The sequence below is a fragment of the Pelodiscus sinensis genome, chromosome 1 (genome assembly GCF_049634645.1).
Source record: "Pelodiscus sinensis isolate JC-2024 chromosome 1, ASM4963464v1, whole genome shotgun sequence".
Lineage (NCBI taxonomy): Eukaryota > Metazoa > Chordata > Testudines > Trionychidae > Pelodiscus > Pelodiscus sinensis.
Window position 1 is genome coordinate 199,673,095 of NC_134711.1, and position 22,458 is coordinate 199,695,552.

Sequence of the window (22,458 nt, forward strand, 5' to 3'; positions counted from 1 at the left end):
TCTGTTAATTACTTTTCACCCATTTGTATGGTACATTGAGATTCAAATGCTAAATTTTTCACTGATGTTATTGTCAATCCCTGTTCTTTCCTTTTCCATTTTGTTTTGGAGGCTTTCAATTTAGCACTACAGCCTTAGCCTCCTATAGAAACATAGGCAACTGTTTACTTTTACATAGGGTTGTAAAGATGACTTTTTAAACCATTTTGATTTTTTTTTCAAAATATGTAGACTTGAACCTATTTTTACAAAATCTCTCCTCCTACTACTTGTAATCTTTAGATGAAATTTATTTTTACTTTCAGGGCTTTATGATGGAATTAACAGCTCATCAGGGACGTGTTGGTAATGTTTTGCAAGTGGGGAGTCAACTTATAACCGTTGGGAAGATTTCAGATGATGAAGAAAATGAAATCCAAGAACAAATGAATCTCCTTAATTCTCGTTGGGAAAGTCTCAGGGTAGCCAGCATGGAAAAACAAAGCAAGTAAGCAATATATGTGTGTTGCTGTGGGGAGGAGGGATGTAAATGTTTATATTGCAACAGTTCAGGGGAAGGTGGGTGGTGCTTCATTGTAAATGCAGATTTGATTCTAGTTTCGGTCCTAATCTTTATCTGCAATTTCAAGTGTATCAGACTCTAAACTTTAATGTTCATTTGAAAATGAAAGTTGAGCAGACAAAAAGCTGCCAACAATTTAGATTTTAACACCATTTTAAACACTTATCCTACCTGTATTTTTTCCAGAACATTTCCTCAAATAGCATACAACATTTTGTCAATAGGGAGGAATTATTCTATCAGAAAATCTTGTTTTGGAACTTGGGGTGGAACCTTTAAAATCTATATTAATCCAGCTTTAATCTAATAAATGGAGATTGTTTGACAACAAAATGTTCCTGAGATTTGTTATCAGATGAGTTGATCTGAGGACACATTACATTAGTCAAATAGTTTGAGCTGGATTCCTATAGCATTTCTGATATCTTACTGGACATGTGAAAGCATTGATAGGTAAAAGCATTTTATGTTTGTTTACTTTTAATACTCAAAATATAAAGGAAATAAATAGGCCTGAGTTAAAATAAGAGGTGAAGTGCCAATAATGAAAGTAATAACTATTGTTTGTGTACATATAATACGTAATATAAGAATGAATGTTACTTCACTTGATTTTTCTAGCTACTGTATTAACACATCAGAGCAAATCTGATATGATTCGGTAACTTAATTCATATTCATATTAAAATAAAAGATTATATACTATTGCCTTCCTAGTTTGGTAGAAATACACAACTTTGCCCTATATGCAGCAAGGATATAAACTCTGAAATCAGAAGGATGAAGATGATTATAGTTTTCTTAAAAGAAGAAAAGCAATGGATCATTTCACTCACAAGAAAATTGAAGGGTTGAAGAAGTAAAGTGTAAGATATTAAGTGGGAGGAAAAAAAAGATAAAGGGTTTGAGGTAAAAAAATGAGTGAGAAGACAGAAAATTGAAGCCTTTGGAAGGGAATAATGGGTTAAGAGTAGAAAAATGGGCTGCAAGCTAGCTGCAGGACTTTGTTTCCATGCAGAATCCAACACAAGAAAGTTCTCTAGAAAGGACATAGTATAGAGGAGAATGCTGAAGTTGTGAAATGTATAGGAATTAGAACAGAAATATTATTTTTAAAATGGCAGTAGGAAATATCCCTACAAATGTCTTTCAGTCATCTATAAAAGAACCCAGTTGCCTTCTGTGGTGTTTACAGGGATTGTGTATTGCTCAGTTTCTCAACACTTTTTCCCTATCTGTTGATTTCCTGAAACTCTCTTAAATCTTTTCTGCATAAAAGAACTTGACTCCAGAATAATGTACTTTGGTCATATTATATTTTATAGATCTCTTTATAGATTACTTAACTTTACCATTTTTATGTTGGTTCTATACAAAACAAAATGAGTGTAAAAGCTTTTATTGATATAATTTATATATTCTTCTTCCAAACTGAGATAAGGGAAGAATTTGAAAAATCAAGTCACCATTACAAGCGTGTTTATAGAAATACAGTATTAATTACCGCAGATGATAGCTGCTCTCACCAGTAAAATGAGCTGGGTGTAAACACATAAGGCCTGGGATTGGAAGTGTATATTTATTTTTCAGTTGCTCCAAGGTTTTGTTGATTAGATATAAAGTCCAAGAGAGATCCTACTTCGGTGTCTAGATGTCTCTGAAACAGTCACAGCAACTGACCTGTAAGTGGCAAGCTGCTTCTGCTGGGCAAAGAGTAGAGCTACATGGAAAATGTTGGTCCAAGTGAAATATTGATCAAAACCAAAACCAAACCAACCAGCTAATCAACCAACCAAACAAAAAACCCTGAAACCAACTTCTGTTCAAAAGTAAAACTAGAGTCGTGGGGACACAGTGCTACTGCCAGATGGTTCTGTTCTCTGTGATGCACCATAGTCTGCCAAAGCCTGGCTTTTATAACATTTGAAATCCAGTACAAAATGTGTCAGTTTACTTAATGCTAAAATGAAGAACTTTTTCTGTTACCAGTGCTGAAGCAGGAAGTCATAGGTTGCAGTGAAATATTGTTGCTTAACTATTGCAGCAATACTACAGATAGGTTCTGTATCATACTCTGAGAATCTCTAAACTGTGTATATTCATCATGTTTCTCTAGTCCACATCTTCATGCCACTGCACTTTTTCAATGAACGAAGCATCATAGATGAAGCCACTGAGAGACCTCACAATGATTTACGGGCAAGGTGCAAAAATTAAAAATATATTAAAATAAAAAGCCCATAGCAATACATACAACCACCAGACAGCAAAAATGTAACTAACTCAGGCTATGTCCACACTGACATTTTAACAACAAAGTTTTTGTCGTTTGACAAAAGGGTTGCTGCAGCAAGTACTAGTGTAAACAGGGCTTTGTTGGCAGGGATGTTCTGCTGCTGCCAATAAAGGAAATGGAGTCCATAGGTAGTGGACATTTTTTGTCAAACATGCCGACAAACAGCGTTTATGCAGCCTGGCTTTTATCGACGGGGATGTGTTGACACAACAGTGTCGCTAAAAACTCTATATTGCAGACATACCCTAAATTAAACGGCCAAAAGATATTCAGCCTACAGCCATATCTGCTGTTGTCTGACCAAAAAGTTGAATGTAGCAGCATGCCCTGAAGGGACAGCACATTTGGTCTGTTTCAGCCCAGTGGGATGATATGACTGGCAAAAGGATCCTTTGGAGAGAATTTTCTGCCACCAGCTCCTTCTCCAAGGAGTCCCTAGCTTTAGTGTTCCTGCTAATACCAACTCAGGGAGGGGAAGCAATCCCTCAGCATGGATGAGCACTAAGAAAATGCAATAGCTCAAGCTCCACTTGGAAGGCCATTTTTAGCCAGTGATGATCCCAAAGCACTGGTGCCATCTATTCAGGCTATGATCTTTTGTAGCTGTATTCTGCACCACCTCTCTTTTCAAGTATAGACCTCTGCAGAGCATGTTGCTATCATCCAATCTGAAAGCTACAAATATGTGGATCATCAAGGGGCATTCATGTTCGAGGGCCACATTTAGGTGAAAACAAAGCTATTTTGGTTGTTAAAGTCTCTGATCAAATAGTACAAACTGTGGAATACCCAAGTTAAAATCCAGATGCTTAGCTGTACCATTCCAGCTCTCTAACTTGAAGTGAAAGTTACATTGCTTTGCTTCCAGTCCAGCTATCTTTCAGTCTTGACTGCTCACAAACAACCTTGAGCATGCAAATCACTCCCAGCTATGTCTATGTGTATGCTGCAGCCAACCAGCCACACCTTGACTTTTATCAGTAGAGCTCTGTGCAGATACAAAATTGGTATTGCATCCACAGACACAAAAATGAGCTGTGTGTATCTGCTTCCACATCCGTAGATGTAGATACCTGCAGATACCCGCCAATTTGCAGGGCTCTACTTATCAGCCTTGGTTATCTTCAGGGTGATCCCAACAAACTGCTAGACTTACATTTCTCTCCCAGAAACATATGTCTTGTATTGCAATGCCTTCTCCTGAACAATCCAAATTCATATGAAGTTCATATTTCTGCTATAGGAACAATATTCATACATCTTGTTACCCCAAATGAAGTTTCACAGACACTTCAGTTTAAACCCACTGGATAAGGTAAAACAAAACAAGTTTATTAAATTACAGAGAGAGATTTTATGTGAGTACATGTAACAAAGCTTAAAAGTCAGAAATAATAAGAAAAATAAAGATAAAACACATCTAGTTTATCAAATTACATTAAATTCAAAGTAAAGTGTTTCTTACAACATGCTCTCGGCAGTCTTGCTGATCAAACTTGTTAAGTCAAAGCCCCCTCATCAATGTTCGCTTTCTTTGTCCCTACTACTGCATGAATCAAAGGTCACTTTTGGGTATGTCTACACTATGTGACAAAAAAAATCAAATTAAGATATGCAAAAGCTTCAGAGGGGTAGATGAGTTAGTCTGTAACAGTAAAAACTTGAACAATAAATAGTCTAGCACCTTAAAGACTAACAAAACATCTACATGGTGGTATGAGCTTTCATGGGCAAAACCCACTTCTTCAGATAAGTCAAGATTCAAGAATAAATCAGGGAGGGGGAGGGGAAGAAAAAGGGGAAAGGAGTAAGAAACAGAGAGACAGTGAGTAGATAGTGCAAATAGTTATAAGAGGCTGTTAAGAAACAGTAGCACCTCCGTTGGTTGGTTGTGAAGCTTCAGCTATGTTAATTACGTAGCTGAAGTCAAAGAAGCTTAACGCTGCTTTTGGCACTATTTATACTGCAGGAAGTCAAAGGAAGAACGCTCTCCCTTCGACTTCCCTTACTCCTCATGAAGGCAGGGTTACTAGCATCTACTGGAGCACCCCTTTCACTTTGATTTAGCTGTCTTAACTAGACCACTAAATCAAACCCTGGAAGATTGAGAGAGACAGCCTCGATCTTCCTCTGTAGTGTAGACATACAAAGAGAAAACGGGAGTGATGCTTTGGGGATTTTGTCCTTCTTGATAGTTTCATTCACCCATTTGAGAAACCTTTCCAGCCGAGATTCAGGAGTCAGAGTGTCTGTAAGAGTGTATATTCTCTGTTGCTTTTTCCTCACCTATGGAGTTTCTCTCCCCCCCCCCCCCCGCCCCTTCCTGCTTGATGACTCTCTTTTCAGCTTAAATGCAAATTAACACATTCCTTTGTTTTAGATAAACTTGTTTCCTAACCTGAGTTGGTAATGTGTGTAGAAGACCATGCATTTGGAATCTTATAACATCATATGTAGTGTTGCCAGATGCATTTTATCAGGACAGTGTTAGCCAAATATAGCCAAAAATGGGTACAAATATAAAGTGCTATTATTGCCACTGTACTATGAAGCACCGGGGGAGGGGTCTATAACCTCTCATTTAAAATATCCACTTACAGAAACAAATATTTAAAAATATATACTTATTGTATTAAAATGTATAAAGATAGTCAACATGAGTTATACAATAACTTACACAAATAAGCAAATATTAAAGATCAGACTATGTTCTCTTTTGTTCACCTCACTGTATAGACAAAAATCTGGATTATAGTAGGCTGTTCCTATCAGGAAGAGAAATAGGTGGTGGTCAGCTATTTCTTTTATTCAGTTTTGTTTGCTTCTGAAGAATGTACAAAAGTCCTTTGCCTCAGAACATAGAAGGAATCAAATAGCTGAGAACAGTTTATTTTGCTTACAGTACCAAGCTCACTCTTTTTCAACCTGCACTCTTGACTCAAAGAAACTCTTAGAATTTTTTCAGCTCAGATACTGTGTGTGTCTGACGCTTCTTCCATCTGATTGTGTTACTTTCTGATTCGTTGTGTTCTTCTTGTCTACACATATGCACGTGCACACACACCCTTATACAAACAGTATTCAAAGCTCCTTCCATCCAAAACTCCTGGACAGATCCACTTAGTTGTGAGTTTGTGATTAATTTATCCTTACTGTTAAGTTTATTTATGGTATATTCACACACTTCTGTCTTAATGAGGTTATTGATACATTGTCATCAGTACCACTCAATATAATGCTAACTTAAACATATAAAATATACATCTCCATTCCAGTCATCCAAGCATGAGGTTTCTATATCAACTACAATTTCTAAAATTTTGAAGTAATTTAGAGCAAATTAATCTTCTATATTCAATATATGAGGATTAATTTGTCAATGATTTTGAAATGTCTGAAATTGTAGTTGACCTAAAAATTCAATCTTGGATGGCTGGAATGGGGATATACATTGTATAGTTTGAATTATGAGTGAATGTGTGGTCTTACTATCTTACTTCTTTCCTTTTGTTTGTGCTTAAAGTGATAATTCTAGCCTGTCTTGAGGAGTGAATTAATCTGAGGTCTGTAACAAACATGTAAAACTGTTTCATTAAATGTTGAATATGCAGTGTGCATCAGGGAGGTGAATTCTTTGGTATACTCCAGGGAGGCGAACATAGGAAGTATGTTGGATATTCCTATTAATACCAGAAGGGATTTTTTTTATTTAAATATGAATGGTAAGAGGTAATATTCTGCAATATTATAGACTTTTGATTAGAGGTTTTTTTTTCTGGAGGGTAAAGGTTGAAGGTTGATCTGTGATCTGACAGGCTGGTGCACTGAATTCCTGTTAAATGAAGAAATCTTTAGGCATGATGTTTCTTTAATTGAAGTACACTACTGCCAATATTCTTATGCACTATACCTTCGTGAATGCAGAGTTTTTCTATTTACAATTGTACTTAATAAGGCCAGGTTTTAGGAAAAAAGTAAACATTACAAATGCTAATATTCTGTCTGACAACATTGTTTAAGGAGCTTTCAGGTATTGAGGACTTCTCTTGCTTTTTCTCAATAAGAAGGCTATTTCTGGTAACTTATTCATGAAATAGGTTTAAAAGAGATGAGTTTCTTCAGTGGTGTAGCAGCATTTGTCATGCAGCTATAAGCCTCGTCTTATTTGGGGGAATAAATTCAGCTAACCTGCCCTAGGTTAAATTGGAAAAAATGGTATTATTTCCACCACCACCCTGAATACCATCCATTTTATACAATAAAATGTCCAGTAGTGGAGGAACATTTTTAACAGAGAGGATGCTGAAATCAACCCCCCCCTTAAATCTGTCTTCCCCCACCCTCTCACCTAAGGACAGGAGCAAAGCCCTGGATTACAGAGCCAGGAGCTAGGACCAGAGCATGGAGCTGGTATCAGAGCCCCAAGTGCATGGGGTTGAAGTGGTGTCCCTTCCCCCACCCCAGCGTGTGGAGCCAGCAGCCGGGACTTGGGACACAGGACTGGTAGCAGAACTCCCCAGCATGAAGAGCTGACAGCTGGAACCCCAGCCCTGGAGCCAGCACGCAGAGCCATCAGCAAAGCCCTGGGTGCACAGGGTAGGAGCCTGGGGGTATGGAGCTGGCAGCAGGGCCCTCATCTCATGGGGAGGCAGCTGGGACCCTTGATGCTGGCTGGGAGAAGCTTCCCATAAACATATACAAAACTACATTGTCTAATTTAAATTCCTACACATTACACACTTTGGTGTGATGTGCTAGGTTGCCAAGACCCACTGCCTATCTTCCTAACAAATTTTGTATTGTTGTTTTGTTAGCTTCCTCAGTTTCTGTTATCTCTTATCTTTTACTTAGATTGTAAGTTTTGGGGGGCTTTACTATCTTTGTGCAATGGGCTCCTGGTTCAAGTGCTCTATGGTATGGTAGTAAAAATAAGAAATAGTAACCCCTCACAGATGGAAGTTGGCTTGAACATGAAATTTAATCTCTTCCAAAATTTGCTAGCATTATCTATTGTAACTCTAGGTATTCTTATCATCCACGTAGAGACCCAATCATGTTTTGAATGTTGCTAAGTTGTTGGTATTAAGACATTATGTGGCAATGAGAAACATTTATTTATGTTTTTCGGGAAGAAGAGGTGAAAAAAAATTCCTTACATTGCTTTGGAATTTCAGTGCCCAACTGATTTTATGCTGCCGCTAATTTCATAGCTCCATGGACAATGATGATATCTACATTTAGGATTTTAATCTGTAGGAGCTGGGAGCTAATATTTAAGTCAATGGAAAAGAGAGGTTTCTGAAAACAGGTCACTCTAAATATGTCATTTTATATATACATGTGTTATTCCTTAAAAGAGAACTCCTCAAAGTATGACTTCATCATTATCAGGATTGCCCTTGAAAGAAGTGAAGGCAATGGAACAATGAGAGATGACAACCTGGCATTGTAGCAACATATGATTTTGTTCTCCCTGAATAAATTATAATTAATTTGTTTGACAAGTACGTCCTCCAGGGGAAAAAAATACTTAAACATGAGCACAATGAAACTGCCCATCTTCTAGCAAAGGAGTCCTAGAAAATGTAAGGGAAAACATTTTTCAGTACAGGGAAAACAAAAGCAAGCAAGCAATCAGTAAAGTAGAGACATTTTCTCATGTGACTCAGTAGTTCACAAAGAGCGCTAGCAGGTCAAAGCATCAGAGAAGTTTCCAGGAGCACTGCAATGCTACCATTGCTATCCTAAAGTAAAAGGAGGCAAAAACAGATCTGGTATGTGTTTACTATATTATTGAAAATGTTTGGCTCTTGTAACACTGCATTAATGACCCAAAGAAAAACAGCTGTCTTTTTCTTAAATAGGGTCCTCTACAATGAACCTTATCAGTGTGATAAATGTACTTTTGGAGAAGAAAATTTAATGTAATCAGGTTTACTTTATGGAGGATTTCATAAATATTGAAAAGCATTCAGTCAACGGGAAAATATTTTGTAGTGGAGACTCATGAGAGCCAAACAATAAACAGAGATGTTTACATTCTATGATTTAATGATTCGTATGGTATAATGATATTCTGTATAATAATTATCAATGTCCTATCTTAATGTTTATCACTTTGCAAGTTTTCTGTATAATATATGAGAATTATTCATGTTTAGGATGAAACATCACAACTAATTAACAGTGCTCAGCAATGTTGCACAAAAGAATATTAAAAGAAAGTGAAAGAGAATATGATGCACACCTAAAACTGCAAGGGAGTTTAGTTAGACTGAAGGTAGCTACTTCCTTTGTGCATCCTACAATGGAATTCTGGAGGGTCTCCCTGTATTATGGTCATTTTAGTATATGCACAGTGTGCCACAGGTGACATATGGCTAGGATTATCCACTGAATTTCATTCACTGGTTGGATAATTAGGTACTGATGTGGATTTTGATGTGAACACTGATCCATGCCTCCCAGGGCACAGGCTGTTCTTGCAGGAAGACTGTCTCAAGATGTGGAGATTTTTATGGATCTATGACTTTATGCTGCTTCTGGTCAAAACAAAGATGCAGAGTTGTGATTTAGTAATGCTGGGTGACAAGTTTTGGCCAAAACTCCGAGGACACTATAAAAAGGGGGTTGGTTTCCTTGTTTGTGTGTTTGGATGATTTGTGAAAAATGCAGATTTGGCAACAGACGTGTTTCATAATTCATGTGGGATCTGCCAATTTCTTTTGGATTCAAAGAAAAAAACTACAATGGTTTCAATGAACCATTTAAAACAAATTTATAAGGGTTTTTTTTGTATACAAAACATTTGTTTAATTTTTTTTAATTCCAATTAAAAATTCAAAAAATGGTAAGAAATCAAACTGAAATATTTAGATTATACAAATGAGACCATGTTCAACCGGAAATTATTTTTTACTGAGCTGTATATCTTTTTCCAAAATTTCCAAAAAAAAAATCAAACATTTTTGTTTTGATCTTAGCAGACTAACTCTTAATCTCAGCAATCAGTTCAGCAGCTGCTTAAAAATTCATCCCTGCCAGTGAGAGTACATCTGCGTGGCTGTTTCCAGCTACAGACCCAGTGCCGGGGCATAGCCACATATGGGCCTGAATGGGCTGTGGCCCACCCACTTTGACTCTGCAGCCCTCCAGGACTCACCTCATGTCCCAGCAGTTCTCCCACTCTGCCAGCATGTTGTTCCAGGAGCAGGACCCGAATGCTGGGGCTTAACCCCCATTCCCATCATCACCCACTCACATGAAGGTAGGACTAAAAAATGGGCCCTTCTAGCCCACTTCTCCTGCCTTAGCTCATTCCAGGTAACTTTGGGTATGTCTACGCTAGCCCCCTAGTTCAAACTAGGGAGGCTAATGTAGGCATTCGAACTTGCAAATGAAGCCTGGGATTTATATATCCCGGGTGTCATTTACATGTTCCCAGGCGAGTGCCATTTTTAAATCCCCTTAGTTCGAACTGACTACCAGTGGCTACACGCAGCAGTCAGAAGTTAATCTGAACTAAGTCCTTAGTTCGGGTTAACTGTTACACCTCGTTGCATATTTAAATCCCGGGCTTCATTTGCAAGTTCAAATGCCTACATTAGCCACCCTATTTCAAACTAGGGGGCTAGTGTAGACATACCCTTTCTCCTGATTCTCTTTTTTCCCATTTTCTGTTCAATTTCTGCCAAATGACAAATCATCCTTAGTACACTGTGCAGATTTCTGATCCTACCTTTGTTTTTTTACATGGTTAATAAAACAGTCCTCAATGTTGACAAGTCAATTATCATAACTGGGCATCTGACTGAAGACCTCACTGAAGTGAAACGGCAGTTCACTCCTCTGAGTCACTGTTCCAGAAGTAGAAGCTTCTGCATTGGTTACACTTGGTTCATATTTTTGAGAGCTTTTTATAACACCAGCAGCTGAAGGCTTTGTAGTGAAAACTGAGATTCCAGAGAATAACCCAGCAGCTTCACAGTTCTCTATGAACATAAGTACATAAGATTGGCCATACTGGGTCAGACCAAAGGTCCATCTAGCTCAGTAGCCTGTCTGCCAACAGTGGCCCGCGTCAGGTTCCCCTGGAGGGGATGGACTGAAGACAATGATCACGCGATTTGTCTCATGCCATCCGTCTCCAGCCTCTGACAAACAGAGGCCAGGGTCACCATTCCTATCCCCTGTCTAATAGCCTTTTATTGTCCTAACCTCCATGAATTTATCTAGCTTCTCTTTAAACTCTGTTATAGTTCTAGCTTTCACAGCCTCCTCTGGCAAGAAGTTCCACAGGTTGACTATGTGCTGTGTGAAGAAGAACTTTTGCTTATTAGTTTTAAACCTGCTACCCATTAATTTCATTTCGTGTCCTCTAGTCCTTATATTATGGGAACTAATGAATAACTTTTCTTTATTCACCCTTTCCACACCACTCATGATTTTATATAGCTCTATCATATCACCCCCTCAGTTTTCTCTTTTCTAAACTGAAAAGTCCCAGTCACTTTAGCCTCTCCTCATATGGGACCCGTTCCAAACCCCTAATCATTTTAGTTGCCCTTTTCTGAACCCTTTCCAAGGCCAAAATATCTTTTTGAGGTGAGGAGACCACATCTGTACACAGTACTCAAGATGTGGGTGTACCATAGTTTTATATAGGGGCAGTAACATATTCTGTGTCCTATTTTCTATCCCTTTCTAATAATTCCTAACATTCTATTTGCCTTTTTGACCGCTGCAGCACACTGTGTGGATGTTTTCAGAGAACTGTCCACGATAACTCCAAGATCACTTTCCTGATTTGTCATAGCCAAATTAGCCCCCATCATGCTATATGTATAGTTGGGGTTATTGTTTTCAATGTGCATTACTTTACACTTATTCACATTAAACTTCATTTGCCATTTTGTTGCCCAATCACTTAGTTTTGTGAGATCTTTTTTAAGTTCTTCACAGTCTGCTTCTGTCTTAACTATCTTGAACAGTTTAGTATTATCCGCAAACTTTACTACCTCATTGCTTGCCCCTTTCTCTAGATCATTTATGAATAAGTTGAATAGTATCGGTCCCAGGACTGACCCTTGGGGGACACCACTAGTTACCCTTCTCCATTCTGAAAATTCTCCTCCTAAGTAAGTCTTCCCTAGAGCCACAATAGTCTCTGCTTCTCCACACCACAGTTCCAAACCTGAATGTGGTGTGGGGAAGCAGAGACTACACATGTTTACAAGGAACATGAGGAAGAATTTCACACAATGCCCAGTCAACCTGTGGAACTCATTGCTGGGCAAGAAGAGATGGAAAATTATTTTTGTTGTTCTTTTTAAAGCAATCAACAAATAGCTCCTTCAGAATATCTGAGGCCACATGAATCTGATTAAAATAGTGCCTCTTTGAGAATGTGCCACTCTCTTCTACTGAGTATTCTTTGTAGGGATGTAAAAGTGTAATCAACTAAGCAATTAACCAATAAGTGGGTGCTTATCAGTTAACATTATCAACTACATGCAACACTTTTCCTCCTCCCTCCCCCGCAAGTAAATTTTTTAGTGGGCTGGCTGACAGGCTGGCTCAGTACCAGCTTGTGCCGGGACTCAGCATCAACCCCCATGCCAGCTCTTAGCGCTTATCGTGCAGAGCCACAGCAGGGGTTGATGGTTGCCAGTGTGTGATCAGGCTGGCTCAGTCCCAGCTTGTGCCAGGACCAACCCCTGCTGCAGCTCTGCTCCATAAGCACTTAAGAGCCAGCACAAGGTTGATGCTGGATCACACCATGAGCCCGGACTGAGCCAGGCTGCCTGCGTGCCACTCTTAGTGCCTGGATCCACCCGCTGTGGCTTTGCAGTACAAGTGCTTGTAGTGCAGAGCTGCTCCGGGGGGTAATTACCAGGGCCAGCAGGAGCCAGGATTGAATGGTGGCAGTGCTACCCCTTATTGATTAATCATGTAGTAGATAATTTTTGTCAACTACTCAATTAACAAATTACAGGCTTCTTAACATCCCTAATTCTGTGTCAGCAAGTTAGGACCTGCTCCTGTTCCCCTTTTATTCAATAGTAAAACTCACATTGATTTAAACAAGATGGCTGTGTCTAGACTGGCAAGTTTTTCCGCAAAATCAAATGATTTTGCGGAAAAACTTGCCAGCTGTCTACACTGGCTGCTTGAATTTCCGGAAAAGCACTGACGATCTCATGTAAGATCGTCAGTGCTTTTCCGGAAATACTATGCTGCTCCCATTTGGGCAAAAGTCTTTTTCCGAAAGACTTTTGCGCAAAAGGGCCAGTGTAAACAGCACAGTAGTGTTTTCCGCAAAAAAGCCCCGATCGCAAAAATGGCGATCGGGGCTTTTTTGCGGAAAAGTGTGTCTAGATTGGCCACGGACGCTTTTCTGCAAAAAGTGCTTTTGCGGAAAAGCATCCTGCCAATCTAGACGTGCTTTTCCGAAAATGCTTTTAACAGAAAACTTTTCCGTTAAAAGCATTTTTGGAAAATCATGCCAGTGTAGATGTAGCCGACTGGTTTGAACCTTATTGCTTCATAGTATTCCTCACCAAATATGTGCTAATATTAAATTTAATAGTTACCCAAACATACGCTTTCAATGAAAATATCTTTCTTCTGCCCTGAAGTTGTCCCACTATTCTTGCTTTAAGAATAGTGGGTTTGAATGACAAAGAGGAACAATACTAGAAGCACCAGGTTCTCCTGGATTAAATTTCACAAAATGAAGGACATCATCTAGGATACAGTTTCCCTCCTAGCATATACAGATAATTTAACCCTATGATGTGTACCAGATCATAAGTCTCTAAGGCCATGTTTACACACACAAAAATTATTTCAAAGTAACTAAATTCGATTTAAGGGCTCCTGATTTTACACATTTGAACTTATGTGTCCTTACTATGAGGAAGCATCAGAATGAGTCTGAGGCAGGTTCCGTTAATGTGGACGCTTTACCTCAGACTTGGAGCCCCAGCAAATACCCTGGGAAGCTGCAGAAGGCCTCCCAAAGGCCAATTATTTCAAATTAGTGGCCCCAGAGCATCCACATTAACATTATTTCAAACTAACAACTAGTGTTATTCCTGATGAAAAGCAGGAGTATTGAATTTGAAAGCCATGGTCCATTATTCTGAAATAATGACCTTGGTGGTGTGGACACATGGCTTATTTATTCAGATTTGGGGGGTTATTTTGGAGTAAGGTCCTAGTGTAGACCAGGGTTTAGTAATCGTAATGATAAATAAGACTAAAGAATATTATATACGCAGGCAAGAAAATACAGTAGGAATCTGATATCTACTCAGGGATATATGAAGAGAACATTAGTGGTATTTACACTGAGCCAGATTAAATCTTAATTTCTAATATAAATATCTGTATGTACTATAGTTATTTCCCTTTGAATAAACGTATGAATAAGAAATACCGAATGGCTTCATATATGTTGAGAAAAATTAGAATTGGAATTTAGGGAGGGAAAATGAACAAATAATGAAAAATGAAAAAGCTGGATATTTTTACTTGTATAATTTCAGAGCCTCAAATTGAGAGTACTTTATAAGTAAGAATATTGGATTTGCTATGCTAAATCAGACTTTGTCATTCAAGTCCAGTATCTTGCAATGACAGTGGCCCAATCCTGGGAATTCAGAGGAAAATGTCTCCAAAAATTACCTAATTTGTAATGTGGTCCCCATAGAGAATAAATCCTCCTTTAAACCAGTAGATGTTTTAATTAACACAGTGTTTCCATTACTGTTATTGAAGGAAAATGTATTTCAATTTAAATAGCTTACTCTGTTAAAATAGTGTAGCTAAAACAATATCAAATGTTTTGGAATCAAAATTAAATTGAAATACTGAATACAGTGTATTAAATATTATATAACTTATATTTTAATATATACAGTATTCACTTTAGGTAGTCTTGTATAAAATTTCTTTTTATTTTCTTCCTAATGGCATCTCTTATTTAGGCTTTGTATAGTCAGCTATCTTCCTTCTCCTCCCAGATAAGAATGACTAAAGCTTTAATTACTCTTTTATTAACCCAGGTTTTAGAACAGGCTCTGGCATTCAATTTTGAATCTAAATAAAAAAAAGATTGGAAATCTGATTTTGGTGTTTTAATAATGGGTTTAACATGGAGAAATGATAGGTAAAATGAGATTTTAATGTATGCAGACTGCAATGTCAGGCTTTTTTAAGTGACTTCTTTCATCTTATTCTAGATCAAGAAAGAACTTTAAAACTGGTAGATACTTGAAGAAAAGAGAACATTAATTCAATGCTGCTTCATTTATTTTCTCTACTATTGTTTGTTATTTTTGTTTTTATAAGAATTTGTAAGCCCAATATCTCTTCCTGTGTGATACGGTAATGAAATCTTTATAGCATGTTTATAACATTGCAAGTTACTGCCATGGAAACAACTGTGATTTCCTAAACTTGGCATTGCAACCTTAGTGCTATCTGAAATAGGATGAGTAAATAAAATGAGAAGAAATACAGGATATGGGTACAGATTCTTTGATAATTATGAAATATGAGCAGAACATATATGAAATAAAGTAGGAATTACAATATAAATCTCATACAAATGAGTTTCATCCACACCATTATCAGAATTTCTAGCTGAGTTCTAGGTTCTAAAAATAGAATATGTGTGTATTTAAAGTTCATCTTTATAAATCTTCTATGTATGTGTCATGTTATCTGAGAAATTTGCACTATTTCCCAAATAGTTTATTTCGACCATTTGATTTGATTCTATTAAACCATTTTTCATCTGCAGTACAGTGTCACAATATGTTGTTTTCCACCTCTGAAGTCAATGGGATTTTTTCCATAGGAGAAAAACTCCAGTGGATGCTAGACTGAGCCCTTAATGAAGAATTTATCTCTTTTTGTGTGTCATCTTAGAAAACATATCTGAATGACTTCTTTTAAAGGACAGTGTCATCATGATTACACATTTTTACTTCCAAGGTGTACTTTTTGTTAAATTTTCTCTCTACTGCAAATCTTAATAACATTTTGCTTTTTGTAACAGATTTTGTAAATCAGAAACACCTGTCGGATTTCCAATCAATATGTTTTAATTAATACAGAGAAAAAACAAAAGCCAAACAAGACTACAAAAGCCAAAATATATTTCTCAGACTACATACACATAAAGACACAAAGCTGTGCCTTAAAAATGATCCCAGATTAAAATACAGCCAAGCCTGAGAAGCTTTAAATTTGGAAAAATAATTTCATTAAAAAATAGAGAAGTTGTTTCTTTTGGCACTTCCAGGCCTGAACCAGAAGAAGAGGTTGTTGCTTCAGATGACAGGTCTGGAAGCAACAGACCTGACTCCCCAAAATCTAGACCCATCTCCTTCCCAACTGGGCAGCTGGATCCAGGAGGCTCCCGTGCGATTTGCCCATGTTATCAAGCCACCCTCTCTCATTCTAGCACAGCAAACTAGGACCAGAGAGTTCTGACGCTAATATTTTGTGAGTGGAGCACTATTCTCAACTCTTGACCACCAAAATTATAACCAGCTCTGTTCAAGATTTGCACATTTGTATTTTTATATGTACCATGAGTGCCATTAAACTTGTTCCTTTTACTACATCATATTGTTTTCCTTCATTCTGGTATTTCATGAATTTTACTACTGTATGTAATAAATGTCAAGATTTTAATAACATCATTGTGCTTCAGAGAAGGTTCATGCTGAGAGAATGAACTATGCTCAGCATTGAACCTGACAATATAAAAAGCATTAAATGGTACTAAAGCTAATAGTTCTCTTCACCATAAATTGCAGATTTTTAATGCTCATGATGAAAAGTCGGAATCAAAATATTCTGGGTATCAAGTAATGTGTGGAAATGAACAATGGTTGATGAACATTTGATTTCCCCCTTGAGAACTGGTAAACTACTTTTGGGGTAGATAAAGGTGACTGTCGAGTTCCTTAAGATTTTTGTCTTGATAGGTTTATGTCAGGGCTTCATTTTAGTTTATGTAAAGCTGTTACGGAGCAGTTCAGAGTTCAAGAAAACCATATTCTACAATTAATCAGGTTCATGTAGTAGTTCAGGGCTACTCAACATGCGTCCCGCAGGCTGGCCAAATTGTTTGCAACCCACAGTGTGGTTTGGGTTTACACAAGGCTCAACGTGCGCACAGGTGGGATCTTTTGAACATGGCCTCTACTGGGAACATGCTCCACAATGGCTAGGCATCTCCCAGGCAGGGTGAGCACTAAAAGATGCATGTGGATGAGCTGGCTGGAACAGACAGGTACAAGGTGTCAGTGTTTCTAGCCCCCAGGGAGGAGATGCCGGAAGCACCAGGGCATTGTGGGAAGTGCTGGCTTCTTAGCCTTGTGGGCAGAGTCTGAGAGGTGCTGATTGGCTCACACTAGCCACGTTTGGGTCTGGCACCACCACTAAAGGATTTATCTTTGTATTCATGCCCATCAGTGTGAAGAAGCTATTTGCATATATTTTCATATATATGCAACTACAATGAAGTTGTGGCCCTTGCCATGTGATGTGAGTATCATTGTGGCACCTGCGGCTTCCAAAGTTGAGTAGCCCTACAGTAGTTTCTCAAATAAGTCTTCAGACCACTTTGATATTTCAAAATAACTTTAATTTATAGCTGTTTTTGTCCTTTTAGTTGCTGACTCACCTATAATTTACTAAGCGACAATTCTGTATGCCTACATTTCAGTTGAGAGATGCAGTTGCAGCACACGGGGTGATGGGGTATGAGAGGCAGTGGTCTCAACACACCACAGCCTAACGACTATCAACATTTGTATAGGCCTCCTGGCAAAGGACAGTTTTAAGGAAGGTTTTGAGAGAGGATATTGAGTTAGTTCACAAGGAACTTCTCCCACTCACGAAAGGCAGTATGAGATTGATCACAAGGGTGTTCATTTCAAATTTTAAAAACTAGGAGATAGGGGATGATGTGGTCAAGTAGGAGGTAGAACTTGACCTCTACTGAATGAGAAATGATAGGATGTTTGGGGATAGGCTGTGGAGGACTTGGGAACTGAAGATAAGTAAATTAGTTGATAAGATAGAAAAGTGAGTGTCACTGAAGTAGTGTGAAGAGTGGTGACATGATCAAAGTGTTGGACTAGGAAAATGATCTTTGCAGCAGTGTTGTGAATGGCTGTAAGCAGGGAAAGAATTTGTCAAGGCCAAAGAAACCAATTTTGTAGGCATAAGATAAGAGCCTGTATATGAGATTTAGCTGTATTGATGAGTAGGAAAGAATGAATTGTGATACTTGCCATGTATATTGGGTATTTGTCTTAAAAACATATGTATTCATTTTCACCATGTATAGTGGTTACGATCAAAAAGTTAACATTTGCTAGTGTTAGCCAAACAGTGAAATCCTATATTATTCCTGGCATTTCACATAGCATATATGCATGGTAATGTTTGGCAAATGTGAAATAGTTCATAACTTCTTCTATAAATATTTCACAAAAACTATTTAAAAAAAAGTTCAAGCAAAGCTCAAAGCCTATTGCAAAATACAAAAGCTACATCAGTCTACAAAATTAGATGAATGTGTGTTGGATGATTTTGAACAAATCATGATTATAGTAGCAAAACAAGCATTCCAAAAACATTGAATGGGAACTTTTTTCCAGGTTTTTTTTATCAAATAAAGTGTCAATAAAATAAATGTGATTTTGCTGAATTCTTTTTAATTTAGACAGAACTATATTTTTTGATAGAAAATAGTTCCATTTGGAACTTTGACTGTCTCAACAATTAAAGCCTACTTTTATATGGTTTGAAATTCTGTAAATATAGTTTATGTTATGAGCAACTGTCCCTCCAATGGAACATTAGCAATTGAATCAATCTAGGCTTAATCATCTTACCCCATCTAATTTTAATAGCTATCACATTAGGGAGTTAGCAAGTACAATTTTTAAGGGATTTACTTCAATCAAAATATTTCAGTAAATTTAATTTTTCCATATAAGAAACAAAATATTTCATCTGAGCTCTGGAAGACCTGAACTGAAGCCTATATGGTTATCTAAATGAACCCTGAACTGCTCTTACCTGTGCTGTCTCTCTCCATCATGAGATTTACTATATCTGGTGAGCTTGGACAACAGTAGAATAGGAGCATGAGGCAACATAACTACTTGTCCCATTGGCACTGAATTATTTTTTCCCAACTGATGCTTCATTCTTGCTATGCAATAGACCCTGCCCACATTCCACCCTCAAGCCCCCACCTACCATCCAGCTGCAGCAGGTGAGTGCTGAGCAGCCTCTGTTTTTTTCTGTGGGTGCTTGAGCCCCAGAGCAACTGTGGTGTCCGTGTCCATAGCCCATGAGGTACTATTGCAGATTATGCATGCATAGCTGCATGTTAAACCAAGGTGAAACAAAATATTTCAACATTTTTTGCATAGCAACATTCTATACATTTATGGCCCTAAAAGTAAAGGGAAAGTGTTTTGACTTTATCCCATATGAGAATTCTCACTCCACCCCAATCAAACTACTGGAATTTCCATAGGATGGACATTTTCAGTTTTTAACAAGCTATTAATTGTAAGACTGTACTGGCTGGAGTGTCAGAAACAGTGCCTAACCCAGGGGTGGGCAATAATTTTTGATAGGGGGCCACGCCAAGATTTTGGAAAGTGGTAAAGGCCACATTCTTCTCTTCTCCTCTTAATGGACGTGATGTGAGGTCTGGGATGGAGGTTGAGAAGGGAGCTTGGGGTAAGGGGATTGGGGTGCAGGAGGAAGAATGGAGTCTAGGAGAGAGTTTGGGTGAAAGGCAGTTGTGACTTAGAGCAGGGAAAGGGGTGCAGGAGTTTGGGATGTGACTGTGGCTAGGAGGGGATTGTGATCTGGGCAGGAGATTGGGGTGCCATATCTGGGAGGGGGCATGGATCTGAGAGGGGGCAGAAGATTTGGGTATGTTGATTGGGGAGGCAGAAGTTTGGGGAAAGGAGGTCTGGGGTGCCAGAACCAGGCTCTGGCCCGAAGGCTTACCAGCCAGCAGCCAAACCAGCCTGTCTGCTTGCAGAGGTAAGTCTTGCAGAACTTAAAACATTTCTCAGTCAGCCTGCCTGCTCCACGCCTGCAGAGGCTGCATGGCCATGTGCTTATGTGAATAACTAAGAGGAGGAAAAGGGGTGTGGTGGTTCTTGGCTGCCTGTTATTCAAACAGACAGTTACCATTGGCCAGTTTCAGGCCAGAAACCTGCCAATGGGATTGTGCTGTCAGCTCTTGAAGCTTTTCTCTTCTCCCCTCCAGTTCTGAAACAGAAACAGGGCTCGGCAGCCACATTTCCGAGCAGCTTGTGGAGCTGCAGGGCAAGCAGGGGAGCCTGCCTGGGGCTTCCCGCTGACTCTGTGGGCTGGATCTGGTGGCTTGGCAGGCTAGATCCCGCCTATGGTCTATACTTTGCCCAGGCCTGGCCTAGCTGGTTAAGTGAGATATTACACATTTGGTTCAAATCACACTGATCAGGATGGACCATTTTCAGTGCTACCTGTTGGGAGATGTCTCTTGGTACATTGCTACAGAAATGAGTTCTGATCTCTGTTTCCATCCATTTGAAAACTGAAAAAGGTACCTTTGTTGGCTACTTCAGGAAAAGGAATGGGTTTGGAAAACAAACTATATCTGAGCTGAATATTTTGCCTTTCTGTATAGTGGTTTAAACAATAGGACAAGGTGGGTAAACCTGAAGTGCTGTACCAGGAATGACTTGTGAGAACCTTCCAGTACAAGTATTAAATTAACTTAAAAAAAAGGAATGAAAGGACTGCATGTCTATGCAAACATTTCTGCTTACTGGTTTCCTACATATACAAATGTAAGCGATGATTTTCCTATTTTTGCAGTTTGCATAAAATTCTCATGGATCTGCAGAATCAGCAACTAAAACAATTATCTGACTGGCTATCAAAAACAGAGGCAAGGACAAAGAAAATTGAGTTAGAACCTCTTGGTCCTGATCTAGAAGATTTAAAACATCAAGTAGAAGAACACAAGGTGAGCTATTGTACATATATGTGTGTTAGTGCTGAAGTCAAAATATTGTTTAAAGGAAGAAGACATATTGATGAACTTTTCACATTTCAAAACTCTAAAACTAGTACCATAGTAGAGCAGAGTAATGCAAAATATTTTATTGAAGTTTAAGCTTTTCAGAATGAGCAAGTATTTGCCTTTGAGACTGCATAGCAATTCAAATGCTTTTAATAAGAGTGGGATTTTCTTTATTCTTTCTTATATACATAATTTACTAGACTGGAAAGTCTGGTTGGCTACCAAGAAAATAGGCAATTGTAATATCCTTTTTATTACAAAGTAAAATGAGAATGTTTCAGATTTTATTATTCTTATGTTTTCTTCCTCTTGTCATCTTGTGTTGTCTTGAGTGCTATAGCAGCAACGAGGGATGATTAGTTGTTATAACTGGGATTCCAAAACTCAATAGCAGTACTGGGACTCTGTGTATATAGCCCCTAAGCACTGTAAAGTAATCAGTGTAATATTTAGCTTTGTAATAGAGGAGCTATTTTTGAAAAATGTATTTAATTATGAAAAACAACAAACCAGAAATTGGGTAAAAGAGGTATTTGACTAGGGATGTTTGCATTCTGATATAGAAACCTATTTCGTAAATTAAGGAATAATGAAGGGTTAAAAACTGCATAAATTAAACAAACATAGGCAGATAAATTCAACATAGCAAATAAGATATAATTCTGATAAAGCTGTGATTATCATTTTTAAAAGGAGTCTTAAAACAGTTACGTAAGTCAGTTTTCTTCAAATCGTGCTAAGTTCAGTATTCTTTCTGTATATTTGTGTGTGCGTGTCTGCTTAGAAACATGCATGGGGATAAAATATAGGAAGATGAATAAAGGAAAAATAGGTTGGGAGATGTAGTTCCACAAAGTGTCAGCAGACTAAAGTCTTCTTCACCTGTGCGCTAGTGGTTCAAATCCTATTCACTTATAGTATTCAAAAGTGTTTACCATCTGAGCCTTTTTATCATCTTGGTGGTTTATGTAGAATGAGTGGACCTATCATCAAGAAATTAATCTAATTTACGGCCCCAAGGGTGGCAGCAAGCAGAGGCCAAGAATTACATGGAGACCCAACTACCCACATTTCCCTTGACCATGACACTGAAGAGCTGTCATTGTTAGGGATTTGGAAAAGGTGATGTGCTGATGCTCTGTATGCTGTAACTTGTCTGTGGGAAAATAGAAGATTTCCACGTTTTCTAGTCCAGCCCATTTTATAAACACTAAATTAAACTTGTAAAAGAAAATTACAAGTAAAAGTGGAAAGATAATGTGGGACTGAAACATGAAGGATTTTGTGTATTTTGTATATTACATTACATCCCCTTTAAGAATTTTGATTTTAATGGATATAATGGGTGTGACTCTATTTTGTTTTGAGAAATTTTTCAGAGTAGAATTCTGGCCACAGTGAAATCAATAGAGTGTTCTATCATTGACTTCAGCAGAGTCAGGATTTAGTCCCTGGATCTTTAGAGTATTCAGA

General features: G+C 38.1%; 1 protein-coding gene across 11 annotated transcripts in view; it reads left to right on the plus strand.

The window, feature by feature from the left end:
- The window catches only part of DMD (dystrophin), a 2,108,520-nt gene that overhangs the window by 764,826 nt on the left and 1,321,236 nt on the right, over positions 1-22,458 (plus strand). For all 11 annotated transcript variants that reach the window (XM_075916549.1, XM_075916586.1, XM_075916651.1 and 8 more), the window contains 2 exons: positions 306-487; positions 20,778-20,928. In XM_075916549.1, the coding sequence (XP_075772664.1) occupies positions 306-487; positions 20,778-20,928 (333 nt within the window). The remainder of the gene's footprint in view (positions 1-305; positions 488-20,777; positions 20,929-22,458) is intronic.